Here is a 27305-nt window from a genome sequence, read left to right as displayed (position 1 = left end):
CCATCAATCAGTACGGGTGCATTTTGTTGTTTGTAAGCCCTCCTGAAGTCTATCACAAGTTATTTAGTCTTCTCCACATTGAAAGAGTCGTTGTGATGTCTGCACCATGTTGTTAGCTGCCTGAACTTGATTTTTCATTGAAAAAGGAGGCAAATTCATTGCAAAGTTCTGAAAATATCTCTTTTGGGGGCATTGTGAGCTTCTTAACCATAGCAAATAGAGTGCAAGTGTTGTTGATGTTTTTATTAATCATTTTAGATTGGTGCTGTTGTCTAGCCTTGAGTAACCCGTGTTTAAAATCAAAAAGACTTGGTTTGAAGAGGTCATGGTGGATTTGAAGTTTATTTTTCTCCATTTACGCTCCGCTTTCCTGCATTCTGTTTTCAAAGTCTTTACCATTGTAGTGTTCCTCCATGGTGTTTTCTGTCTGCTCGAGGTCATCGTAGTTTTTAGTAAGTGTCAAGCAGAGAACAAAGTTCTTTGGCATTTGTGTCCATGTTATTGTCTATGTGAATATTAAAAACCCCTGTTATGATAAAAAAAAAAAAAAAGTTGTAGTCAGCACAGATAACTGTCAGCAGTTCAGCAAACTCATCAAAGAATTTTCCTGTTTTTTTGGTGGTCTATAAATGATTATAAAATAACTTTTGGATCCCCCTTTACTAAAAAACAGATATTAAAAAGAGGTAAAATCACCAAATGAAGTTTCCTTGCAGTGAAATACTGAATTAAAAATGGCAGCAACTCAGCCACCCTTTTTACGACTTCGACACTTATTCATAAAACTGAAAGTTGTTGGTGCTGCCTCATTGTGAATGGTGGCACAACTACATCCAGTCAGCCATGTTTCACTAAGAAGTAAAAAGTCTAGATTATAGGTCAAAATTATATCACTCACTAACAGAGATTTCTTGGCTAGTGATCTGATATTGAGCACGTCTAACCTTGTGGAAATAACAGGAGGCACTGGTGAGTTCAGGGTTGACAAGTTATACTCAATAGATTGGTAGATTTAATTGAATCCTTTTTATTTCTCAGCAGTTTAACCACTTTTCTGTTACCTGTCATCACAGGGATTGGGAGGACTGCCTGAACTCCATAGGTCCCTGACTGTTCCTGGGGAAGAACATAGTTGATATCAGTATTGCAGCCTGGACCCGGCACATATCATTCAGACTCAGAGATATGATGATTCAGAGGAGGTGGGGGGGCTCAGTAACTTTTGGTCGAGGGTTGTTTCCGAGGTGGTGGAGTGGGAGGGGCTGGACAATGGGGTAGGTTAATGGGGGAAAATATGGAATTTTGGCGTGGTGTTAGTTGGATTCCAATATTGACAAGGCTCTTCATCCTGTCGGTGAAATCCAGTAGTGGGGAATCCAGACTAAGTGGAGAGAGTTGAGAGCAGGATGGGGCCTGGGGGTGCGAAGGTTGGGAGTCTCCTGTTGGGGCTGGGGGAAACTCCATTTGTTGGGCTGTTGGGATTGGGGAAGACTCCACTTGATGAGCTGTTGGGGCTGGGGGAGACTCCTCTTGTTGGGGTGAGGAAGATGTTGTTGCCGGTCCTTTCTGGATCCGCTGTCTTTTGTGGTCAGTCCTTATCTCCGTGTCCTCAACAGAGTGCCATCTTATCTGTTGTTTTTTGCTTTTCCCGCTTCTTGTCCTTGACAGGGGCTGCTGGTGTGTGACGCAGAGAATAGAATATGTTGGAGCTTAGCAGCTGTACTCCTCACTTGTTAAGGCAAAATCCTTCTGCCTTAAAGAGGTGCCTGCATCCCCAAAAGATGTCGAAATTGTCAATAAAGTTCATTGATCGAGCAGCACATGTGTCTTTGAGCCATCTCCTGATCCCCGTTTCCCTCAGATATGAGATTGATTAATTACTAATAATTAATATTGATCAAATATTGATTGATTCATTCTTACAGGATACAGTGTATGCCCACACCCACTACTTGAACATGTGTGGACTCACAGACTCAGTGCAGTGGTTTCTCATCTTACTTGCAGTCAGTCTCTCACTCATACTTTTCTTCCCTCACTGTTCTTTTAACTGAGTTATTTTAACAGTGTTCAGCCTAACAAAATCTAATCAGTTTTCATCTCATTCTCCTGTCAACCATATTCACAGTGTTGTATCAAATTATTCCGAAATAGGAGACCCTTGTAAAACTTAGTCCTTGAATGATGTTCAATTCAGCCTGAAGATAACTTCTCCTTGGAGTCTCAAAAAATCATCAGGAGTCTAAGTCCAAAGCATCAGAGTGATCTTTATTGCCAGCAAAAAAGGAGAGCAGCATCACAGAACAAAAAATGGTCACCACAACCCCGCTCTGAGGTGCGAGGGCTACTGTCCTCATCTTTTATACCTTTGGGACGTCACAAGTCACACCCTTGTCCATCCCCTACATGGGGCAAACCCTCCTTAGCCTCTTATTTTAACCAATCATACCCTTAGAAATTGTCTTCATCACTGTTGATGTGCCGCATGGCCTGGGATGCCAGATGTGCCACATGGCTCTGGGATGCCTGGTGTGCCATGTGGTCTTGGATGCCAGATATGCCACATGGCTCTGGAGCATCGTGATCTACTCCAAATACCTTTTCTATTTTTTTCCTCAGGTTCAAACACCTGCAGTTACGTCAGTAGTTTTGGAATTTCCCTAGGCTCCCGGTTTCACAGTTACTCACGTCCATTTTACACCCTTATCTTCTCGTTCACTCTTAAGCTCATTATATTTTAAAATAAGTTTACCAAGTGCGATAAGCACAACTATCTTCTACATACACACGTGCTCTTGTGAGGAGTACAGTAGATATACTTTTGATTCCAGTGCTCTCCCTTTGTGTTCTAGTAGCATATGCCTGGTGAAGGCCCATCATATCAAACTTAATGTTGTAATCAAGCTAATGACATTATGATCAGACATATCATTACAATTCAATCATAACTTTATAATCAAACATGATCAAACTAAAGGTATTATTATTCAATATATCATCATAATCAATACAACCTTATAATCAAACATGATGTCAAATCATTCAGTATGCATCTTATGCATTTATCTTCTTTTTAGCACATCACAGGCTTTAAAATTACACTACAACAGTAGTAGTATGGTAACTAATGCATTTCAGCTCTCAAGTACAAAGAAGAAGTCACTACACATGATATACATACATACAGCAACAGCCCTTCTTTATTAAAACATGCAGTTCAGAAACTGAAACACACTTTCTACATAGTCTAGTACCCACTTCAGCATCCAGCTATGACTATGCACATATGACTGGAAGAGAGCATTGCTAAGTGCAACATATAGGGAGTGACATTCAGGTTAGGAGGTGCTTGGGTTGTTCAGAGAGGAAATTGCTTGAGGGTTTCTGGTCTGGTTGAAATGGTATGAACTTTCCCTGGATATGGATTGTTGTTACTGGGGAAAGACTGGCCTTTCCATAGCACCAAGACCCTCACCTGCAGAAACAGGTGAGGGTTGAGTTTGTGTGTGTACATAGCATATAACTTATAGCCGAGAAGGTGAACTTCCAACAAAAACTTAGAGCTGAATTTCCCTTAAGATTATTGGTATTCTTAATGAAAATGCCTAAACATCTTGTAATTTCAATTCGTCAAATGTGAATTAGTGATTTTTTAAATTCCTATATTTCAGTAAATTGGATATCTTTGGTGTTTGGACTTGGTGTCTACTATGTAAATTATAGTAAGATTATTTCATCAATGAAAAGTGTGTTAGACACAAAGACCATTCACATCCATGTTGTTCCTTGTTTTTAGATTGAATCAGTTGTGAAATGTTTAGATTTTAAATGACTGTGATTTTGTTTTCTGTTTTTTTTTGTGTGTGTTTTTAACAGCATGGGTCTAAGTATAGTACTGCCAAGTGATAGGCTATGGATAGGATATTATGAGGAAGACACAAACAACTTAAAGAACCTGTTTAGAAATTGGTATGAAATTCCAGGTGCCCATTGGACTTTATCAAGTTAGGGCCATGAGTATGTGCTTTAAAAATGAATGCCTCAGCTATGCTTTGTGTTAAGTGGCGGTTGTTATTAGATGCTATCATCATCATGCTAACATCATTACTATGAACATACTATCCTGTCAATGCTAGTGGAAGTACAGCTTCTCGGAGCTATAACTGTGACTGCAAAAATGTGACAGATATTGGTTATTTAATGCTTACCTATTTGTGAAGTGTTCTGGTTCAGTATGTTGAAGAAAGGGAGGTAAATGTTTCTGGGTCCAGGAGGAGAGAAACATATTTTTCCATCAATCAACACCACACTCTCACCGAAAACATCGAGCTGAAAAAAGGATAAAGGACTTAAATTTGTGATAATAGTGTGTTTGACTCATTACTAACTGGTAACAGTATATAGTATATACCGCTCATGGGTATATTTTAATATTTTGTCTGTTTGTGCACCTGCTTTTTCAATAGTTTTTGTGCCAGTTGAAGAAGTATGGTGTCTTGTTCTCCTCTCAAGTCACTGAGCATCAAAGTAGCCCGAATCAGAGTCACATGGGACCCTGGTGGCATGCATGTCCTTCCAGAGAGCAGGCTCACTGCTTCCTACCCACATGAATACACAAAAAGTAAAACATAGGATTATTTGGTGATTACTTTAACTGATTACACATTCAATCATATGTTACTATCTAATTTGATTATCTTATAACAGCTGTAGATGTGACTTTAAAACCAGCTACAGAGCAGCTACAAAAGACACAGATAATCAAAGCCATTTCCTATCTGTGGCTTTTACAGGGTGGATTAGAAAATTCCAGGATTGACTCCTGGTAAGTTCTGTGAATCATTATATTAAACCATGTGCTACATTGACAGTATTCCTTCGCCATTTAAAGTATATCTCAGGGAAAAGATGAATGACAGAGCTGTCCAGTCACTTCCTCATTTGAACCAGAGGACAATTCCAAGGGCCAGGACAATTCAGGCTTTTCAGACATATCAATGCGGCCGCCATCTTGGGCAAGGGTTCTGACCAGCTGTCAGACTGCTGTCAGTGCATCTGACTGACTAAAATTACAGATATTTGTGTCGTTTATGGATGTTCCTGAAAAAGAGACACCGAAACCCAGCAACGGGGAATACCATTTCACAGGTGAGAAGATGTTTTATATCATTTAACTGTTATGAATGTGTTGAATTTGATGCATCTCTAAAGCTAACATATATTAAACTACCGTAACTTATTACTAGCTTATGTAAGGATAAGAGAACAAAAGATGTTTTTGTTAGCAAGACATCAGTAAGATGATGAAAGTAACATTTAGAAATCAGCCACTGCATGTAATTGTACCAAGTAGGCCATGTTATTCCTCAATCATCTATCAGTTTCATATATACATATAACATTAATGTTAACTGCTAGCATAAGTTATGGGTCTGGATTGTAGCCACCTAAGCAGAACCCAAGTGTTGTTCAGATGAAGTTGTGTTGTCCTTCAAATGTAAAGTGCGGTATAAATAAAATCTATTATTATTATTATCATTATTATTATTATTATTATTATTATTATTATTATTATATTGTGTTATTTCACACATACTCTTCCTGTAACTGTATTTTGTTTTATTTTGATTATTATTATTATTAAACATGTTATTATTATTATTGTTATGTTTTAATTGTTATAATTTCATTTCATTTTGATATCCGTTTTGACAAACACCTAGAAGCCTTTCAATGGTGTTGCACAATGTCTGCATTTTCAATTTAACCAATCTATATTGTATCATAAATATATGTCTGACATTTATAATAAACCAAACGGCTTGGAAATTGGTTGAAAGTATGATGATTTTAATCATTGATATACCTCTGCCCCCGTTGACTAGTACAGTCAGTGGGCATGACTTAACCCCTGCCCAAGATGGTGACATCTATGTATACATCTGTGACAGGTTCAGGCAACTTTACCACATCAGATGTGATCAGCAGTGTCTGCAGGGTCCACCTCTGCATGAATGCTGAGCGTAACTGCTTCATTCAACACCACAGGCAGTGGCCTAATGTCTAATATTAATATTAATAATTAATGTTCAAAGAGTTTTAATGGTATAAAATACCTATTACTTTCACCTTCTATATGTGTTTCTTGCATTTCTTATACATAAACTTCTTGGACTTTTTTTTACCACATAAGGGAAAGTTACCATATATGTCCCTTTTTTGACCTTAATTTTCTACCTGAAAATAAAAATTTTAGAAAAATTTCACAACAGTAAAAAAGTCTTGATATGTCCATTTGAGGGGGTGGGGCCCAAAGTGATTGGCAGCCCCCTGACCTTAACCTCCAAACAGTGTATGCCTTAAATGGACCATTAGAGTGATGCACTTAGAGCGATGCACTTTGGTTCCATATATTGTTATTGTCCTTTTCCTCTGTATTTTGTAAAATACACACATTCTAAGAAAAAGTGTATAAAAATGTGTGTGTGTTTTACCTGCAGCATTGCCATGCAGTCATCAGTCTTGCCTCTCAGGGCTTCCAATTCAGCACATTTGAGCATGAACAGGGCCTGATAATCGACGTCTCCCCAGAGGACACATTCATCAATAGCCTCCTGTAACACCTGAGCTGCCACTTCATTAAGGTTCTTACCTTAGAAAGACAACCACCCCATATGCACAACATACATACAAATTAAATTTCTCAATGACACTCAAACTGTTCTTCTTTGTATTGAAAATAACTTGCTTTATAGTTCTACAATGCGCCAAACTTCTGGTAAGATTGTCTTGTTATGTAGACGAAATGTGAAGAAACAGTATTAAACTGTCCTATAGCAAGCTAAACAGAATACCACACCTGGGAAAAGAGCAGCAGAGTCACGGATGTGGGCAGCAAGGCTATGTACCAGAGCCAGGCGGCAGCGCAGCCACAGAGAAACTCCAATTCTCTCAAAGGCCTCAACTGCTCTGGGACAATCTCCATCCAGGGTGTTTTCCTCACTGCAGCCTTTAGTGTCCTGTAGACAAAATATATCAGGTGGAAATTTAGATGAAATAGAATTAACAGGACATGACATTAACATAACATTGACACAGAAGACACAGAGGAATATCATATGTTTGAATTAAGTTCCTATATATCTATGTATCTGGTTTGGCAACTAATTGATATATAAATACGACACCCTTTCACTTGTGGCACATGAAAACAGCCACTGATCCATCCTCTTACATTGAAAGCCAACGTCTGCAGCAGGACCAAAGATGAAACTGCCATCTCTGAGCTAAGGAAAACATTGAAATAGTTAGGAAATAAACATATAACAGGCAAACACACACGGTAGAAATGTATAAGGTCAGTGTACCTAAGTGTTGCATGTCCCTGCTGGAGGTAGAGGTTAGCTTTAAGAAGATTAGATTCTACTCTCAGTTCAAGGTCCTCCATATTGTTACAGGAAAGGGATGTGAGCTGCTGCGAAATGGAGTGCAGCAAGAAGGATGCTTCTTCTAGCAAAAGCAACTACAACAAAGGAGACAAATATGAAAAATTTCTCCATATTGTGGAGTCAACACCACCTTTTTTGCAAGATAAGTATGATTGGGAATAATTTTAACCAATTTGAGAGTTTGATCATTAATCCATAGTCTGTCATGTAAAATGCCGTACTCCTGAGTATGTCTAGAAATGCTTTAGGAAACTCATCCAAATCAGGCTGGACCTAATGTTGAAGACTGGTTTGTACCAAGATTCAACACTGCCTTACATACTAAAGCCTGCATTAATAAATATCCAATTATTATGCATTTTATGGGCCACTTGGAAGTTTACTATCATTATTGCAACTTTGCAACTAATGTGTGTGTTTATTTGTAGTGTTTTTTTTACTGTTGATTTCATCTGCGATCATCCATTTCTTAAAGTATGACACCAAAGTGGCTGCACTCTATCAGTGATGTTTTTACACCAAGAAACACAATGATGATACATGTTAGTCTGGTTATAGTATCCTTGATTTTTTTAGCTACTGCAACTATGAGCTGGTCTTTGCTGTGTGACCCAAAAAAGTCAAATAAACAAACCCCACAAGGTCTTACCTTAACACATTCTGGGGTAAGACTCTCCTTTTCAATATCAACAATGAAAACTTTTGGCCCATCTGTCTTTGGGTAGGAACTGTCCTGTTCATGTTGTTTTGACTTCACCAAACTGTTTGTTACGCTGCCACAGGCTTCTCCTTTAACAGAATATGAAAGAGATTTTCATGCTGTGAATTAAAAACATTGTTATTCAATTTTTTTATAAGCGTAATATAAGCTTATTATAAGCATCATCTTAAAGTGAGCAAGTGCATATGAAAATGCATTACACACATATATAAAATAATTCTTTGACTATTTGAACTACAAAACAATTTGTCATGAGGTGGACTTATTTCTAATTTTCAAAGCAAGGTGTATTTCTCTCATTAAGACAGATCACATCAAGAAATCAAGATGCTGAATATTTGAAAAAAAGGGTAATGGAACACAAATGTTTTATGAGTCAGTCATACTGTAATATTACTGCATAAATGAATTTTGCTCAAATAAATCAAGACATAAACGTGACATGATCTAAACAATATAATTAATAAAATGAACAGAAAGAAGTATTCTGGCTTACGGACCTGGCGCAGGAAGGCCATGTACAGTGTCACTGAGTGCCAGGAAGAGTTGAATACGAGCGAGGTTGAATCTGACACAAAGTGTGAGTCCATACAGTGTTCGTACCTCCGGGGTAAAATCACAGTTCACGAGTTCTTCCAAAGCCTAACCATAAGCGCCACAGACACACATTCCATTTACAACTGTAATGTAAAAGGCAAGTTCAGAGAGCCCTATTTGGATGTATTTCTTGATGTGTAAAACAGCTGAAAGAGCCATATAAAGGAGAGAAGATGCTTTGATTTCTACTAATGGAATGGTTTTATGTATATACTGTATTTTTTGTGTCATTGAATACATGAGTATATTTGACTGAATTGGACAGATGTGTTCAAATGTGTCTGGAATGACAGACAAATGGCAAGGATGGGCTTATGTTCCTGCACACTATAAACTATGTCACATCTAAGATAAAGTAATGTTCCATCTAAGATTAATGACATGCCCCTCAATTTCATAAAATTTTAAATAGGAAGTACCTCCACATTGTCCAGAAGAGACTTGTTGCTGTAGAAAGTCTTCACAGGCTGCGAAATAAGAATATCTCTTCAAATTATGACATTTGTAAACAAAGTTGCAATGTTTCTGTACATTATTCTGTGTTATTGTAGCACTGAAACAAATGTTTTTGCAAAGGTGACCTGGCACTTAGATAAATGTTTACAATAGAAACAAAAAAAGCACACTTATCTACAGTCCCCTCCAAAAGTATTGGAACAGCAAGGCACAGTCCCTTGTTTTTGTTGTTCACTGAAGACATTTGGCTTTAAGATCAAAAGATGAGTATGAGACAAGAGTTCAGAATGTCAGCTTTTATTTCCTGGTATTTACATCTAGATGTGTTCAACAACTCGGGAGATACCGCCCTTTATTTGTATTACACCACAGCATTATTAGTCAAAAGTAATGGAACAAATAATCTTAAAGTAATAACATTTAATATTTGTTGGCATAATCTTTGCTTGCAGTGACTGGCTCAAGCCTGCAACCTATCGACATCACCAAACTGTTGCATTCTTCATTTGTGATACTATTCCAGGCTTTTACCGCAGCTTCTTTCAGTTCGTGTTTGTTTCGGGGGGGTTCACCCTTCAGTCTCCTCTTCAGAACGTGAAATGCATGCTCAATTGGGTTAAGGTCAGTTGACTGACTTGGCCAGTCTTAAACCTTGCATGATAAAATGATAAAATTCCCCCTAATAAGTTTGGATGCATTTCTCCGTAAATTGGCAGACAAAATGTTTCTGTACACTTTGGAAATCATTCTGCTGTGACCATCATCAGTTACATCATCAATAAATATTAATGAGCCTGTTCCAGAAGCAGCCATGCATGTCCAAGCCATGACATTACCTTGGTTATTAATTATTAATCTTGGTCTCATCAGTCCATAAGATTGTGTTCCAGAACTTTTGTGGCTCATCTCTGTACTTCGTTGCAAATTTCAATCTGGCCTTCTGATTCTTACTATTGATGAGTGGTTTGCATCTGGCCTCTATATATCTGTTCACGGAGTCTTTTTCAAACAGTGGATTGTGATACCTTCACCCCTGCACTGTGGAGGTCATTGGTGATGTCACTTACAGATGTTTTGGGGTTTTCTTCACAGCTATAATATTTCTGTCATCGACTACTGTTGCTTTCCTTGGCTGACCTGTTCGACATCTGTTGTTGTGTACACCAGTAGTTTCTTTCTTATTCAGGACATTCCAAATTGTTGTGTCTGTTATGCCCAATGTTTGTCTAATGGCTCTGATTTTCCTTTCCAAAAAGTAGACTAGTCATGCAGAGATATTTAATGTTTGAACAATCAACCTTAAAGTCAACACCTGGTCAACAAAAACATCTGTCAGTCACATGTTCCAATAGTTTTGCTCACTTGAAAAATTGGGTGGGTTCAAACAAAGGGTGGTATGTCCTGAGCTGTTGAACACATCTAGATGTAAATACCAGGAAATAAAAGCTGACCTTCTGAACTCTTGTCTCATACTCATCTTTTGATCATAAACCCAAATGTCTTCAGTGAACAACAAAAAAAAAGGGAACTTGCCTTGCTGTTCCAATGCTTTTGGAGGGGACCGTATCCCAGGAGGTGGCAGATACACAAACCATGTGTCCACATGTACAGGATTCTACGACAATCCTCACCATGATTAAAGCAGTGACTTGTCAACATTTTGCTAAAAAAAACAAGGAGATATAAATACTTGAGGATTGGCCTTTGTGATATATTGTCCATATGGAAAAAAGACCCCTGATCCTTGTGTTAGCTCTACTGTCTCTTTAACAGCTTCAGTGTATAGATGCAGCTCAGTAAGGACACGGATCTGCAGAAAACACCCAAACACATTAAAACATTCCATAATGGCAGGAAAAATCTTGACATGTAAGTATAGCACAATTCTAACCTTCAGTATTTTTCCCCCTACAGTGCGCTGCACATCTCTGCACACAGTTCCCACAAAATGTAGGTAAAGGGCTAGTATTGGCAGTAGCTGAAATTACAAGCATAATTTTACACTACTCAGTTATTTATTTTGAGGATAGCAGTTCAAAATGAGGACAGACAATGTTTATGTGTGTACCGTGATGTAGTAGCCCGAGCTGAAAAGCCAGTGGCAAATGAAGGTTAGGCTTGTTACAGTTGTGCTGAGCTGAAGCCTCTGGGGTTCAGAGAAAAGGTCAACCCCAAGTAGTAACTCATCTCTGATGTTGTGGGAGGCATACTCGAGATCGATCTGGGGTTGAGCCATGGAGCAGTAAAGCACACACTGAGGAAGTTGGTTACACACACACACACACACACACACACACACACACACACACACACACAGAAGTGCATATTATAAACTACCAAAGACACCCACTAACAATCTGTTGCCTACTGGGGGTCCATGTCCATTCTCTGATGAGTCAAAACATATGACTATCTACACAACATGCCTGAATGGTATATGTGAGAAACCCCTGGAATTATTACCTTAAAGAGGTGAGCAGATAGGAGGCAGCTCTTGGTTCGTTTGCTGATATCAAAAGATAAAATATATCTAGAGTTTAAAAAAAAAAAAAAACATCTGTAAGGAGCAGGCAGGTTTTGACTTACACTTTAAACATACACAAAGCAAATCAAATCATTAATAAACCTACTGTGCTATCTTAGCAGTGAGGACAGCAGCCTGCAGACAACCCCAAGTACCAGCCTGTTTTAGTGTTTGCTGCAGGGAACCACCCTCAATGGACATGCCATCCCATTTCTTTAGAACCTCTGAGGTCTGTAAGGCACAATCCACAGCTTTTTTCCAGGATGAGTGTGCTGCCCTGGAGATAAAACATGAAAATCAAGGCACGTTGAACCTTGTTTTGTGACTACAGCTAAATACATAAAATCATTGCAGTACATTTACTCAAACACATGTACGCACACTAGCTATAAAACAAATTTACTTTTTAACTAACCGAGTGTTTCCATTGTAGAACTGCAGGTTTCCCATTTCATGCAGAGCCAAAACTCTAAGGGAGTCATGACTGTTAGCCTGGAGATACTCTGAAGAAGAATTGAACAAAGGATGGAAGGCCAGCAAAACTTCAAAATCTCTGATAGAATTTATATTATTGATCCTATGCTGTTGTGTTATAATTTAATCTGAAAAACTTTGTCCTGCCTATCAACAGTGTTTCAGTACTTGGTCTGACTGTGCTATAAAAGTGTTTATTTTGTGTTCTTACTTATGGTGGTGGAATATGCAGCAGCGACCCTGGGCATGTTTTCAGGGCTAATAGGAATTCCGTAGATAGCATTTGGAGTACTGTAGTCCTCTTCTTTCATGTCAGATGGTTGGAGGTTTGGAGGGGACATAACAAGTGGACTGAAATCCACCAGGCTTTCAGAATGGCTGTGACCTCTGTTCTGACTGTACTGCAGCTGTGTCACAAAACCTCAAGAAAAAAGCAAGCAGTGCAAACAGTTTTAAACAAACTGTGAGAATGTGTGTATGTGTGTGTTTTCCAATCAGCGCTGTACTCACGGGGTTGTGTGTGTGCCAGAAGCAGCACGAGTAGTGAGCGACTGTGCTGGAAGATCTGAAGGCAATATGGTCTTTTCTCAAGAGCTTGACGATGGCAGGTGAGTGTGTCTTCCACATCCAGAGGAACGCATACAAGGGACATGGAGCGCTGCATCTCTGCACCTTAGACAACAAAATAAATATGCATGAAGACATTACACATGCTCTCTCTGGGTACCCCGGCTTCCTCCTACCTCCAAAGACATGCTCGTTAGGCTAATTGCTGACTCTAAATTGACCCTAGGTGTGCATGTGAGTGCGAATGGTTGTTTGTCTCAGTGTTAGCCCTGCGATAGGCTGGCGACCTGTCCAGGGTGTACCCCGCCTCTCGCCCGATGCCAGCTGGGATAGGCTCCAGCAACCCCCGCAACCCTAGTGAAGATTAAGCGGTATGGAAGATGAGATGAGATGACATTACAATAAAAAAAATATTTGCATGAATAAAATATTTTTTTAAAAGAAGATATTCTCAGGATTAAATTAAGTAAACTATGTGAGACAAAGGTGGTTAGGACTACCAGACAGGCAACTATACTGTCTGTTACTTGAACTGGACAAAATTGCTAAATATTGGGAACAGGGAAAATGAAGTAGACTGGGTAAATATTGAGAACAACCTGTGTGCACCGTTAAATCCAAAAGAGAGGCTAACTCAGAGAGCCAACACAATAAATCCTATTTTTATTTACTCCAGAGGTTTGGATGACCTCAAAAACTAATGCAAGACAACAAATTGTTATGTACGGAAGAATGAAAATATGGAACCGTTTGCCATTAGTCATTACACATTTAACAAGATTTTTTTTTAACATTTAACAAGAAATACCTTATGTCAGAGAACAACCCTTAATCCAAATCATTTCTGATTACATGATGATCAATGGGAAATGTTCTTGGACTACGTAGTTTTAGTGGATTCATCACTATTTACCATTCTGAGCTGTAATGAATGATTTACAGACTATTTTTAGTTATGTTGTAAATATATTTTGTTATTGGTGTTATTGGAAGTTTAATTGTTGGTGATACATTTTTTTTTTATTATTGTTTTAATTCTGTTATTTTTTTCTTCTTGGTTTTGTGTATTTTATTCTCACAGGGAGGCATTGTAGATTCTCGTGGCCTGAGTGGCAAACGACCTCTAGCAGCACAAATACAATAGGAGATCTGTAGAAAGATGCAAGATTCATGTCCGTGGTCCGTGAGTTTCATTTGGAGGCCAAGGATAACCTTTGGAAAAGAAGACTGATATAGATCTTATGCCAACTCCAATACTGCCTGGGTGTCCTGTATGAATGTACATATTGTGATTCCGGTCAGTACTTGCCATGGACTTTTGTCTCATGACATGTCTTTCTACTTGAGCATTATTATTATACACTTTTTTAAAAATCTTTATTTTCCCTGTTGCCTGTCCCTATGGGTAAGAGGGTTTTGCCTGTGCAAGGCCCTGATTGTGTTCTGTTATAAGGCATTGTCTTGTTGCGTACTTGAGTACAGATACTGTATATCACTCTACTTTACGTTTAGCTGCTCAAACCTTTCAGTTCATTTGTTTCTTGATGAATGGAGGTCATGAGTGCTGTTTTTCTGTGAATAGGTTGTTGTCCTTGCTGAGCAGTCCATGCACTGAGCATATGGGAGCCTGCATAACTTTTGTAGGTTACCTGAAATATAGAAAAAAGGAAGCAGCTCATACACATATAATACACAGTAATATACAAAAGGGAAAATTGCACAAATAAAAGGTAACTTTTGACTCTGACAGGGATTCTTTGTTGATGCCAATTCAAAGACATTTCTGTTAATGCATAGTCATGCCTTAACACCAGTCGGCAACCTCCAGGCCCATGTCAAAAAGCCCAATTTTACAGTAATATTTAACGTGTTTACATTCTGGTGCAAGATACGATTTTGGTGTCAAAGGGGGTGATTTTTTGTTCAACTGATTCATTTATTTTTTTGTTTCAAACTTCTACATAATTAAGAATTAAGGGCATTCCCGCTTTGAGTGACAGATGGTAGCCTGTGGAGAGTTGAGTGGGCGGGTCTCAACATCCAGGCTGCTTTAGCTCCGCCCCAACACGACCCCATGTCCATATTAGGAGCATCTGTGTGTGGGCGGAGTAAAGCTTGTCCAACATGTCGAATGCGGGCTTCACCCACTTCGGGCTTCATTTTAGAGGTTCAGAATCCAATGGGTGACATCACGATGGGTTTGTCCATAGTATATACAGTCACAGTCACTCCCCACCCATCCCTAAAGCCATAAAACTAGGAGAAACACTGCTCTATATACCTAATAACCATCATAGAATGTCTAATGCCATTTATGTGTTCATATGTTACCTCTTGGCCGGTGATCTTCTGTGTCTTGACATGGTGAGGTTGTGGGACAGCAGGCCCCCCAAAATAACTAATCCTTTCAAGCAACCTCCTTTGAGCGTGGACTAATAGAGGAGTTACTATCAGGGCGTAACGTTCACTAGAACAAACATATAGATGGAAAAACATACAAACAATAGAAAACCTGTCAACAACTACATACCTAAACCACAAAAAACAGACATGCTTTTGTGTGTAATATCCACAATGACCATACTATATTTTAATGATTTCAGTATATCACACTATTTTGAGTTTTCTTGACTTCCTTTGTGTTTCCCCTTTGTAACTCATAAAGCCTCACTCAAATTCCATTTGATGATAGAATCTTACTACTCATCTTCATCTACCACACGTGTTTGAAATGTTTCTGTACTTACTCACCGAGTATATGAGTTGAAAAGAATGGCCAAGTGGGCCAAGTTTTCCCATTTGCCACTGTCATGAAGACGCTCCAGAGTGTGAAACACCAAGGTGCGGATCCAGCGCAGGTCCACGTGGGTGCTGTCATCGAGTGGTGCTGAGTAGTGCAGCCTGGATTCGAGTTTCTCCTCACTCAAATCATTATCATACAAACTCCACAGCTAGTGAGTACAAAGACAAAAGTAAAAGTTACAAGTTATAAAATAAATAAAAATTCAGATGACAAGATGAAAACTGTGGTGAGCTTAAACATGACAACAAACTTTGGAATCTAGGGGTTTTGTTTTTACAATTTCTTAATTAATATAAAATGTAGTTTATGACGCAGACCCCAAGTTTGTTCAGCATATCCATGCATAGGTCAGTAGCCAGCAGCAGTAGCGGGGTGAAGATGGAGTGTAGCTGGCCTGCTGTGAGGGCAGAAGGAGTTTCAATTTGAGCAGTTCTCTGTACTAGGAGAGTGATTCTGCAGCTCTGGTCCCACATAGTCTGACACAAATACTGCAGAGTGGTCCAGTGGCTGCCACGATGGGCCAATACCTGGAAAAAATATACACGCATAAAATACAATACACTAAAATATAGTAAAGTAAAATCAATACCCCACATAATAAATACCATGGCTCTGCGAAGATGTAAAGTTGCTTTGTTTAGTGAATACAGCAACAAAGCAGCAGTGCCTCTTTGCGTCTCCATTTGCTGTTCCACAGGTTGAGAGGAGTCTTCTTCGTCCTCAAAACTGTCCTCTGTGACAGAGTCATCGATTTGTACTGCTGGAAGAAATGGTTAGAAGAAGTGAAGAAGGCCAGACTAGGTCATAGCTTTGTGATTTTTTTCATTTCCAGTGTCCCATTTTCTTCACCTTTTGTTTGGTTCTTGGCTTTGCGTGCAGCCATTACATGAATCTTGAGAGAGGAATCCCGCTCTAATGCAACTTCATATTTAAACAGATGCTGTTGCTGCAAGTTCCTCCACACCAGGACACCAGAGTAGGCCAGAGAGAAACACAAGGGATTACACTGGCTGTACCTGAGCGAAGCACAAACCATATACATTATACAGTTAGGCCCAGAAATAACTGGACAGTCACACAATCTTCATGATTTGGACTCTGCATGCCACCACATTTTTCTTCACCATGAAAATGATCCTGTTATCATCTACCACTGGTGTCTTCCGTAGACATCCAGAACTTTTTGAGTTCCTGAGCTCACAAATGTGCTCTTTTTTCACAGAATGTGCCAAACTGATAATTTGGCCACTCCTAAAATTTTAGGTATCACTGATGGATTTTGTCTTTTCAGCCTAAGGATGGTCTGTTACACTCTCTTTGAGATTTCCTTTGACCGCATGTTGTGAGTCCAGAGCAACAGCTTCCAAATGCAAATGTCATACCTGAAATCAACTCCATACATTTTACCAGCTTAAATAAAAAAAAAGATTAATGAGGCAATAGCCCATGCAGCCCATGTAATCTCTTTTGAGTCAACTATCCAATTGCTTTTGGTACCTTGAAAAAGAGACAGTTACATATTAAAGAGCTTTAATTCCTAAACCGTCCCTCCAATTTGAATGTAAATAGTCTCAAATTACACTGCATTGCTTGTATCCAATTACAAAACTTGTGTCAATGTCCAAATATAGGGACAGGCTGCCTGTCTATCACAGGACTAACAGAGAGCATTCATACTCACACCTACAGCCAATTTAGAATCACCAATTCATCTAATGAGCATGTCTTTGGATGGAAGGAGGAAGCCGAGGTACCTGGAGACAACCCATGCAGACACAGGAAAAGAAGCAAACCCCAGAGTGAAAAGCCTCAGTCTATATTATTATAACTGTCAAATAGAAAAACATGACAACATGAAGCTGCTGTGAACCTTTGCTGGAGGGCTTCTCCATGTAGCTGGTCCAGGCCCTGATGAAGTATTGTCAAATGTGCCTGGGCCGTGATGTAGTTGAGGTGAGACCTCCACAGTCTCTCTTCGTGGGACATGTTCCTCAGCTGACGCCGCTTCTTGTAGCATTGCACCACAGCCGACATTTTGTTTAGCAGGTTCTCCATAATCTGCAGCTCCCTACGCATACATAAAGAAGTTTAAGCCAGTGCACATAAACAGTGTAAATACACGAACACAGTTATTCAAAACAAAAACATAAATGTGGGATAAATTACACTGTACCTGTTAGTTGGTGTTTTCTGCTTTAGTTTTTTTCTTGCTTCATCTTGTGAATGTGTGTTCTTTTTCTGTTGGTATTTACATACACGTTTCATATTAAGACGTACTTATCTAAAAGTTATACATCAATCATAAAATGTTCAGAGTCTGGTGATTGAGGAGGGGCAACATGCAGCCATTTTCAGTATTGCACTTCAATAATGTCCGTGTGTAATTACATGTATATGTGCACAGCATTTTCACCTGGGGGAGTTCATTTCCTTTCAGAGTGTGAACACTGCCTTTTCTTTTACTATGATTATTCCCCTCCACATATTTTCCAGATTGTCCAATCACTTCATCACGCCTGACAAAGACAGGACAAATTGTATACTGTTTTTCAGTACAGAAAAAAAAACTGCTGCATCCTTAAAGAAATAGATAGTGATAAATTGTGTGACATTCAGACAACAACAGGATTGAGATGTGTTGTCACACCTGGAAAGATAATGAAACATGCTTTGACCCCAGTTTATGACAAGGTCCGGATGGCCATCGTCCATGGTCCTCTGGAGTAGAAGAGCTGCATATTCAATAAAAAACGGCTTGCCTCTGAACTTCATCACTATCAAGAAAAATAAACGTTAAAAGCATTATAGAAGAAGAATAATGATTGGTTAAAACAACTCTGGAAGGATATACCACTTGCCACATTGGTAGGCGTCCTTTAATGTGCTGCTGGCGATCAGATCAAACAGTAAATTAGGATCCTCACAGCCAGTCAGTGGGCGTGAAATCTCTTAAGAAGTAAAGACAGTTGTGTTAAGTACAAAGTTTTCAGAAAACAAACACTATGGACTGATATTTTATTGTGCTTGAGGACTCAAAACAAAACTATAAGGAAACAGTTAGCCTGAGTCTTTAGAAAGTGATGTGTTAGATGGCAACTGACTAAAAACATGTAAAATGTTTGTGACCAGAAGTGAATTTACTAAAAACAAATTTTATACTAAAATACACTTCTTTCAATATACACAACTGAGCATTTAAATAATAATAAAAAAAATGTAGTGAGACTGGTGTGTCGTTGTATTACCATTGTCTGTGGCGGTGGCTGCTTCAGATAGGGTTCTTTTTTTGTTTGTCCTATACAGTGCCTTTAGTAGTAAGTCTGTTTCTCTCTTGACTGCAGCTTGCGCTACTGTTTTACACTAGACACACACAGAAAAGCACCATAATACTGTGGGCTGTTACATACTTCATCTCATCTCATCTTCTACTACTGCTTATCCTCACTAGGATCACGTGGATTGCTGGAGTCTATCCCAGCTGTCATCGGGTGAGAGGCGGGGTACACCCTGTACAGGTGGCCACTCTATTGCAGGGCCAAACAACCATTCACACTCACACTCACATCCAGTCACAATTTAGAGTCACCAATTAACCTAACAAACATGTGGAGGTGGGAGGAAACCAGAGTACCCGGAGAAAACCCACACACACGAGGGTTAGGGATAACATGCACGCAGAAAGGCCTGACCAGAGTTGAACACGGACCTTCTTGCTGGGAGGCATCACAGATCCACTGTGCCACCCTGGTTTGTATTATTATATTTAGTTTTTCTTTCATTGAATCTAACAGTGACGATAAATAATTAATTAAACAAACACTGTGTACTGTTTCTTACACTCTTAGTTTGATTGGAGAGTCTACCGACTTGCCGCTGGGCATCAGAGACCTCCTGCAGTAGCCTGTGACCGCAGTCCATCACTGCTGCAGCCATCTGATGATTGTGTAGCACATGTAATGCCTGTTACGAGGAACCAACCAGTTAGAAATAATTTTGGACAAAACGTCTGTGTGGTCATTTTTGCATACTGTGACATATTCTGTATAATTAGATATTAAAATGTACTGACACACACAGTGACTTAGTACAGGATGAGTGTTGTGTTATAGGTCTTATAGGTCTTTCCTTAGTGTCACAAAAACGTAGTAAAAATGTGCTGATATCTAGCATTAAATCAAACATTCAACCAATATGCAGCACAGATATTAATTAAATTAAGTTACTGAGTAAATATTGACTAATATTGAAATTTCTTTATGAACTAATACATAATTTTCTCATTATTTCATGATAACTTGAATATAACAAGGAGATATCTAACCTACAAACGTTTTCTGTTTCTCTTACATTTAGTACCAAATCCCACAGACCCTGCTTTGAAATAATGAACATCTAAATACCATTTTTTAAGGAAATTGTGCGGAAAGTTTGGAGAGCTATTGTTAAGTTGCATGCATTTTTAAATGCAATGCATCACATTAAAACAATTCAAGAGTTGATGCTAATTTATAAAATGCAAACTGTATACACAAACCTTTGAGAGGTAGTAGGTAATGCATGCTACCATGTGCATTAATGACTTTGCAATGCGTCCAGTCCATCTCTGTTTGAGGAGAGTTGAATTTACCTCCAAAACTATCAAGCATTTTTTTAGCACCTGAAAATTTGCACAGACACATGATTATGAATTAGGTATAACATCAAATATGTTACAGTGTAAAGATTTAAATAGATTAGGTTTTTACATACTTGCACCACAGGCTCGCAGGGGATCTGATAGAAGATTAGAGGTGCCAAGAGGCTATAGCAGCTAACTACAGATTGCACAGCAGCGCTACCATCATTCAAACACATTGCACTGTCCATGGCCACCAGCATTCGCTCGCATTCTGCCAGTCTGGCTTCCTGCATGCACACATGAGAACATATGATAGCCTATATTCATGTCAACACAAGCAGAAAATTGACAGACTTTCCTCCTTTGCAATGTTGCAACTGTCACCTACTTTCTTCTATATTACAAGTCATGCCGTCATCTGATACTACAATACAGCATGTAAACTGCTGTGTGTACCCCTCTCCTTCTCCCCTCCTCCTCCATCTTCTTGGGAGTATCTCTGGTCTGGAGTTCCATGTTTCTGGCCTGTGTTGTGACCTGTAGTTATCTACTCCTACCTGAATGAACAATTCTCTAACTTGCCTATGATACTGCTTATATTCAGCCATTATACCAGCTAACTCCCTTGTGATTGAACAACTGCTATCACTAACAGTTTTATTTAGTGTCCTCTCTACCCGGTCAGCCTTAGGCAGATAGTTCCCTCCATATAATCTGGGTTCTGCTCAAGGTTTCTTCCTGTTAAAAGGGAGTTTTGCCACCGTCACCTTCAGGCTTGCTCTGGAGGTTTCAGGCCGGGTTTTGCAAAGCCTCTTGAGACAATTTCTTTTGTTACTGACGCTGTATAAATAAAACTGAATTGAATTGCATCAAATTAAAAGTGACTACTACCCAAAAAACAGTAGTTTAGAAAAGTTAACCTTACTGTACATATATATACACTTGTCTTTAGCCAAATTCTTTACCTGTTCCCAAACAAATGGTCCATTATCAGAGATTGAGTGACAACAAAGTGATCTCTGCTGAATGTTGATCTCTGTTTCGATGAAGATGGAAGTGTGGAACAACTGGCATAGGTAAGGAGAGTAGTATTGTAGGGTTTCTTTATGCAGTCTTTAGCACAGTGAATAGGGGTAGAATAGAGAATATGAGTGAATACAAGACAACACAAATTTGTTGAATTCAATTGTGTGGAGTGTGTGTTTCCCTCCTCACCCTGTAGTAGTATGTCTGTCCTGTGTGCCGCAGGACTCGCAGTTGGGATAGGTAAAGTGGCTCCATAGCTCCCTGCAGGCTCTCTTGGCTATAGCATACTGTTCCATTTGAAATGCAACCTAAGGAAGAAGTCACCCAAGGTTCCCCATGCTTATTCTTTGTTCAGCTACAGGGTATTAATTTGGAGCAGTGTGCAGTGTACCTCAGCCAAGGAAGCCCATGCTGAGAGAAGTGGTACAGACATGCATGTCAGCAGGGGCAATGTGGACCTTCCTATAGTGTTGCCTAATAGCTTTCCCTGGTTGTTGTAGGCTGCTACAGCAAACACATACTTCAGGTTGGGCTCCAGGCCCGTTACCCTCAGTACACAGTCACCAGATACTGCTGGTACCTAGGAAGAAGGCCCAGTGTTATATGAACAGATACAAATTATGATAAAAATGTGTCCCAGGAGTGCTGAGCTTTTATGAAAGAAATTGTACCATATCTCCAGTTCCTGGCAGGCTGCAGTCTCCAAGGCGGACTTTCTGGGTTATGCCCTCAGCTACTCGACCACAAAGCTGGTACCAACACACCTAGAAAGAAAAGGAAACAATAAGCTGAAAAGAATTGGAGCTGTGTGTAACCCACACATTGTTGCTGTTTGTTAGATAAGTAAAAGAATGACTCAATTAAAAGCTAATCTCACCTGTTCCTTCGAGTTATAAGGTGCTGTGGCAAAAGTGAAGGAGTGGGCTTCATGTGACATTAAGATTGGAGGAGGAGGTGGGTTTACTTCGCCCTCCTTCATTCCTCTGTTTTCCACCTCAATCCTAGAAGAGGTGGACATGTACATCTTTCTCTCTTCAATCCCTGCTTTTTCAAGCAGGATGGAGGCCTCCTATCAAGAACACATGAACAAGCCAGTCGAATTATCGTCACATTTTTTAAAAGCTCATTTCAATCATTAGTCAAACTTGAACAAAAATGTTTCCACAAGAGGTGTCTGCAGCAGCAAGACAGTATTTATTCCTTTTAATTAGAGCCATCGACAATTAATTGATTAGTCAACCAGTGATTAGTCAGTATTTTAATAACCGATGAATTTTTTTTTGTTATTTTTAAGGAAGAAAATAACAAATATTTAATGCTTTTATTTAATTATATGCACATTTATGTGTATGTAAAAAGAACTGTAGTTGCATAACCTCTAGGAGACTTTCAGTTTGGCTGCTGTCATTTGGTCCCATGTCGTTGTACACCAGCAAGGCTTTTTGGATAAGAAAAAGAGCTTTGGACACCCTGTTCCTTTTGATACGATCCAAAAGTTCAGACTCTGAAACTACACACAAAAAACAAAGGAGTAACGACCATCTTTAGTCATTAATCTAGTCGTTAATCTGTAATATTGAATATTAAAATATTCAATATTATTTTGAATTGTTTTCACCACTAAGGTTACAGTTTTCCCTTTTATCTGTGTCTGTTTCGGCAGAAACTTCCACCCTCCTCAGAAGTGTCACTGATGGTAGGGTAACGTGGTCTTATCAGCTAATGTTACCAACGCATCCTGCCAGTTTTGACAGCTGTCAATATCACAGGAGAGTCATACCTGCCACTGTCCATCTGCCTCTGCAGGACGCTGCTCCAGGTGTGCTCTCAGTTGTGTCTCTGTTAATTGTCCTCGGGCCCTGCTTTTAGAATAAGTATACCATGGGCATTATTCGGCCTATGTTTGTGTGCACTTACAGAGTTCAAGCACTGAGGTACTTTAGGAGGTGTGTGTGAGGTGGTGAACAGGGATCAGGAAGCTTTAGCAAAGGATGTAGCTACACTGCTGTCCCGAGATTGCTCAGCTCTCACAAACTCTGCTGTCATACAGGTAGGCAGTCAACCTGTATGACCGTTACTGCAACGAACAGAGACGAGGGAGCCTTGATACTCTCGTACACCTGGAGCAACGTCCTAGAAGGCGGAGGGACAGCGGGAGGCATGACTGTCCTGTCATATTGACAGCTGTAGACACCACGTCACCCCATCAGTCAAACTCCTGAGGAGGGTGGAAGTTTCCGCTGAAACATGTCAAGGTACTAGTAACATCTTTCTACTATCTGAGAATTCTGTGTCTGATAAAAAGGAAAATGGTAATCTATTATTAATTGTAAAGATACAATGACACAATAGAACTGTCTTCACCTCTTTTTGATGTCAAAAATTCTAACAGATAACAATTTGTACCTGCATTCATCTGCAGTAGCTTGAGTGAAGCCCTGTGGTGGATGATGTCCAGCTCTTGATAAAGGTCTTTGGCCAGCAGAAACATATATGTAGACTGAGTATGTCGACTATTGCTGACAGAATCTAATTCTGCCCTACCCTCCAGTTCTTCTTTTTCCTTCCCGCTTTCATCTTCTTCATTTCGCTCTACTGATGCTGAAGGACATGTAGACGCAGCCAATGGATGGAATTTCTATCAGAACAAGACAATATATAGTTATTTTTTAGATCCCATCTGAGAATCCCTGAGATCCTGACTCAAAGCAACATCTTGCTCAAAACTGTATACCATTAAGAGTGTCAGATACATTTTTTTACCAATGTCTTTTAAATGAGAGTTGTACAGGTTGACTGCCTACCTGTATGACAGCAGAGTTTGTGAGAGCTGAGCAATCTTGGGGCAACAGTGTAGCTACACCTTTTGCCAAAGCTTCCTGACCCCTGTTCACCACCTCACACACCTTCTGAAGTACCTCAGTACCTGAACTCTGTAAGTGCACACAAACATAGGTTGAATAATGCACATGGTATACTTATTCTAAAATATAATATACAGAAATATCATTTTAATAATAATTAGAAAATTAATCCATTCATATACAGTACCTCAAGAAGAGAGAAAGAGCTTAGTTTCACATCATCCTGGTCTCTTTCATGAACTGCTGACACAAGGCATGAGAATACTAATGTTTACATCCATGGTTTAGAAACAGTCGTCCTATAAATTGAACCAGGCCAAATGGCAAAAAGGTACACCTGCGCTCTCTAGCACTATCCCCAGTGTAAGGAACATTTCAGCCGTTGTTATACAGTCAACATTTGCTAGATCACAAGCCCAGGCCACTTCACACAGCATAGTCAGGCACCACACCCACTGCAAATATGTTCACAAAAGAAACAAAATATAATTAACTGGACTGGTAAATATTCAACTAGGCATATTAATAAAAGTTTTATATATTTATCTATTTTTCCATTTTTAATACATACCGTATCATAATTATCCACCTTCTTTGAGTCATGTGTAATGTGTGTTTGTAGCTGATCCCTCTGCAGCATCACCTTCACCTTACCCCACAGAAATAACACAATATCTACCACCAGATCCCCATCTGGCTGCATCTCCTATACATAAACACATGCATATGTTATTAATACATACGGCATGCACTCTGGAAGTCACTCTCCATATTCTCCATTTAACTTAAATGTGAGATCCAGTTCATTTAACATACTTACATAAGTACAACCACAAACAGACTTGTACAAGTTGTCTACCAAAGTAGTGAGCTCATCACTTATGGAGAACGAAGACTTGTGTCTGTCTGTTGGAAACAGAGAAAATACTAAATTAGAATATTCCTTGAGAAGCATTAAAGTAAGTAATGTCAAACACCAAGCTCATAATTAAAGATTACACATGTTAGTAATATGGAGAAATAAAAGTGAGTTTAATTCCGACAGGCACTGAAATAATTCGTAAATGGTCTTATTTTTAATATAGCGCCTTTTTTACCGTTTGGTACTCAAAGCGTTTTACAGTCACATTCGCTCACATAAGCACACAACTGGGGGTTCAGTGTCTTGCTCAAGGATGTCCCTGTACCCTGTGGTTCGTGGACCGCCTGCTCTACCTACTGAGTCACAGCCGCCCCTAATTGTACTAATAAATCTGACATAAGCTTGGAATTGCAACCAATTAATAACCAATGGTATTTAATTGATTTGAAACTCATATTTAAGAAACCAAGGGTTTTTATGATCAATAAGCAACAGCAATACAAGGCCAGCAATTATAAAACCAACATTCAAATCATCAGTTTTTTTAATTCAATTCTTACCACCATTCATATTGTCCTCCAAAGGAATGTTCCTCTGAGATGACAGCAAAAGTTTATAATTGTACAGCAAAGTAAGTTCTCGCTCAGGCTTCCTGAAAGTCAGACCTTCCACACTCTATCACAGAGAAACACAAATTCAATCTCACACTCAAAATCATCCAGAAACACAAAATGAAAACAGCAAGTATGTAAAACTCTCATCGAATCAGTTCCAATTTTTTGAGTACTGAGATTATAGTAATTTATGTGCTACTCACAGGCAGAACCTGCAGCATCTCTCTGGCAAGTTCACCAAATGTATCAAGCTGTTTATACTGAAACAAGAGCTTGATGAACCTCACTGCAGAGATGATGGGTATTTTGTTTTCTCCTAGAAACATGACACCTCACATTATCTGTACAAACCACGCGTACACTGATTAATGTGTGAAGAAAGGATGAAGACCAGTGACCCACCTGCAACGGCTAAATCCAACAGATTTGATGTTGGTGTCAATACAATAGGAGAGAGGCATGGCCTGTCCTCACACTTTTTCTCTTCAGTGCTTGTGACTCCTTCACAAATTAACATACATTACTCACCCAGAGTTCCTGATCCACAATACCTTATTACATTTTAAGCATTGTGAAGGACTTGAATCACTAATATGATTTCTCCTAATTTGTGTACTTATATATTTCTGTTGTGTGTTTCTTTAACAAACCAGATAATATAGTGATGCCAGCAGAAAGGAGTTCAAGGAAAACCTCCACTAGCTCTGGATCATCTGGCATCTTCATCTGTAGTGGGCGTGTGGTGCTGTCCCAAAGTGCCTCCAAAATGCCTAAGAACTGTCCTGCACTGCAATCAAACAGGCCTACTAGCATGCGCTCTGTTGGGGTACGAGGCCATGGTACCTATGGCACATACAGACAGACATACAATGTTAAAAAAAACACACACACAATGGTGTTATTTGAACAAAAAACTTGTCAAGATCAATATTTACAAAATCCCTTAGCACTTAAATACAATACATCTCCAATTTAACAAATCAACAGAGGTTAATAATGTTTGGTTACTACTATGTCCAGTAAGTGACAGTACATTTAAGGATAATGTTCATATGATGTTCATGTTCATATGACAAGACAGTTAAGCAGATGTTATTACATTGGGTATGTCCTTCAGCGTGCTTTTGGTTTTGATTCTGAACATGAGTTTGGGTCTCCTTCTGGCCTCATACACCGCCCGCTTGAAAATCATTGCACCCAGCTGGAAAAAAAAGAAGCTCTGAATCAAGATATATGTAAATGACATTGTAAATGTATGGGAAAGTAACAGGAAAATCCATAACTCTTCAGAAGAGCTCACAATAATGTCCATTATTATGGGCATTATCTTGTTGTGCTTGGAGTGGGCTTCAAATTGTATTTTAACTGATTAGATACATAGGTGAGCAAGATTCATTTGTTTATGTGTTGAAACACATAAACGCTTTGAATGATCTTTACTCTTATCACAGTAACCCTGTTACAAGTATAATAGAAGTTTCCTGCCTTGATAGAGGCTTCTTTGTAAACTCTCTGAGACTCTCTGGTGGTAGGGACATCACTCTGCTCCTCCAGCTTCACTAACTCATGGATTTTTCCAAGGGCTCTCCTAGCAAATTCCTGAGACAGACAAAGCCAAACAGGGGATTCAGACTTTTAGAGTACCCAAGTTTCACGGTTATAATAGCTGATTAGAATTAGAATTAGCCACTAATTATCCTGTTTTGATGACTGCATCTGTGTGCAGGTGTA

The 27305-nt window shown here is 39.2% G+C and overlaps 1 protein-coding gene across 5 annotated transcripts; it reads right to left on the bottom strand.

Moving 5' to 3' along the window:
• Positions 1-181: 181 nt before the first annotated feature.
• Positions 182-26770, bottom strand: LOC125020765 (cilia- and flagella-associated protein 54-like). 5 transcript variants are annotated; one of them, XM_047606249.1, is made up of 51 exons: positions 26674-26770; positions 26225-26417; positions 25977-26075; positions 25778-25890; positions 25521-25635; positions 24919-25004; positions 24670-24804; positions 24436-24553; positions 24286-24341; positions 24039-24167; positions 23641-23872; positions 22611-22744; positions 22112-22303; positions 21906-21998; positions 21626-21814; positions 21424-21542; positions 21174-21321; positions 20340-20495; positions 20125-20247; positions 19428-19550; positions 18836-18950; positions 18449-18538; positions 18238-18364; positions 18004-18106; positions 17764-17828; positions 17461-17658; positions 16440-16606; positions 16196-16347; positions 15908-16117; positions 15539-15738; positions 15119-15254; positions 14310-14436; positions 12731-12892; positions 12432-12641; positions 12162-12249; positions 11853-12023; positions 11686-11752; positions 11291-11476; positions 11114-11200; positions 10913-11032; positions 9186-9233; positions 8670-8811; positions 8098-8237; positions 7368-7522; positions 7235-7286; positions 6860-7019; positions 6495-6652; positions 4452-4598; positions 4209-4329; positions 1062-1116; positions 182-526 (listed from the first exon to the last, which is right to left on the bottom strand). In XM_047606249.1, the coding sequence occupies exons 1-51, from the start codon at positions 26764-26766 to the stop codon at positions 517-519; spliced, it is 6615 nt and encodes a 2204-aa protein (XP_047462205.1). In that variant the 5' UTR covers positions 26767-26770; the 3' UTR covers positions 182-516. The 5 variants fall into 5 exon arrangements, with proteins under 5 accessions (XP_047462205.1, XP_047462210.1, XP_047462207.1 ...); XM_047606254.1 differs by having other exon boundaries at positions 16196-16350; positions 20125-20193; XM_047606251.1 differs by lacking the exon at positions 182-526 and having other exon boundaries at positions 984-1116; positions 16196-16350.
• Positions 26771-27305: the final 535 nt, after the last annotated feature.

The sequence above is a fragment of the Mugil cephalus genome, chromosome 15, assembly GCF_022458985.1.
Source record: "Mugil cephalus isolate CIBA_MC_2020 chromosome 15, CIBA_Mcephalus_1.1, whole genome shotgun sequence".
NCBI classification, from domain to species: Eukaryota; Metazoa; Chordata; class Actinopteri; order Mugiliformes; family Mugilidae; genus Mugil; species Mugil cephalus.
The sequence above is the reverse complement of the archived record's forward strand: the minus strand, read 5'-3'. Positions and strand labels throughout refer to the sequence as shown.

What these genes read in the sequence shown, in the direction of transcription:
- LOC125020765 (XM_047606249.1), bottom strand. Translation starts at nt 26,766, where the DNA reads ATGATTTTCAAGCGGGCGGTGTATGAGGCCAGAAGGAGACCCAAACTC. An exon ending in TCACAAAGGCCAATCCTCAA is followed by an intron (nt 9,234 to 10,912) that starts GTATTTATATCT and finishes CTTATTTCGCAG; the next exon opens with CCTGTGAAGACTTTCTACAG. An exon ending in AAAAACTATTGAAAAAGCAG is followed by an intron (nt 4,330 to 4,451) that starts GTGCACAAACAG and finishes TCCTTTTTTCAG; the next exon opens with CTCGATGTTTTCGGTGAGAG.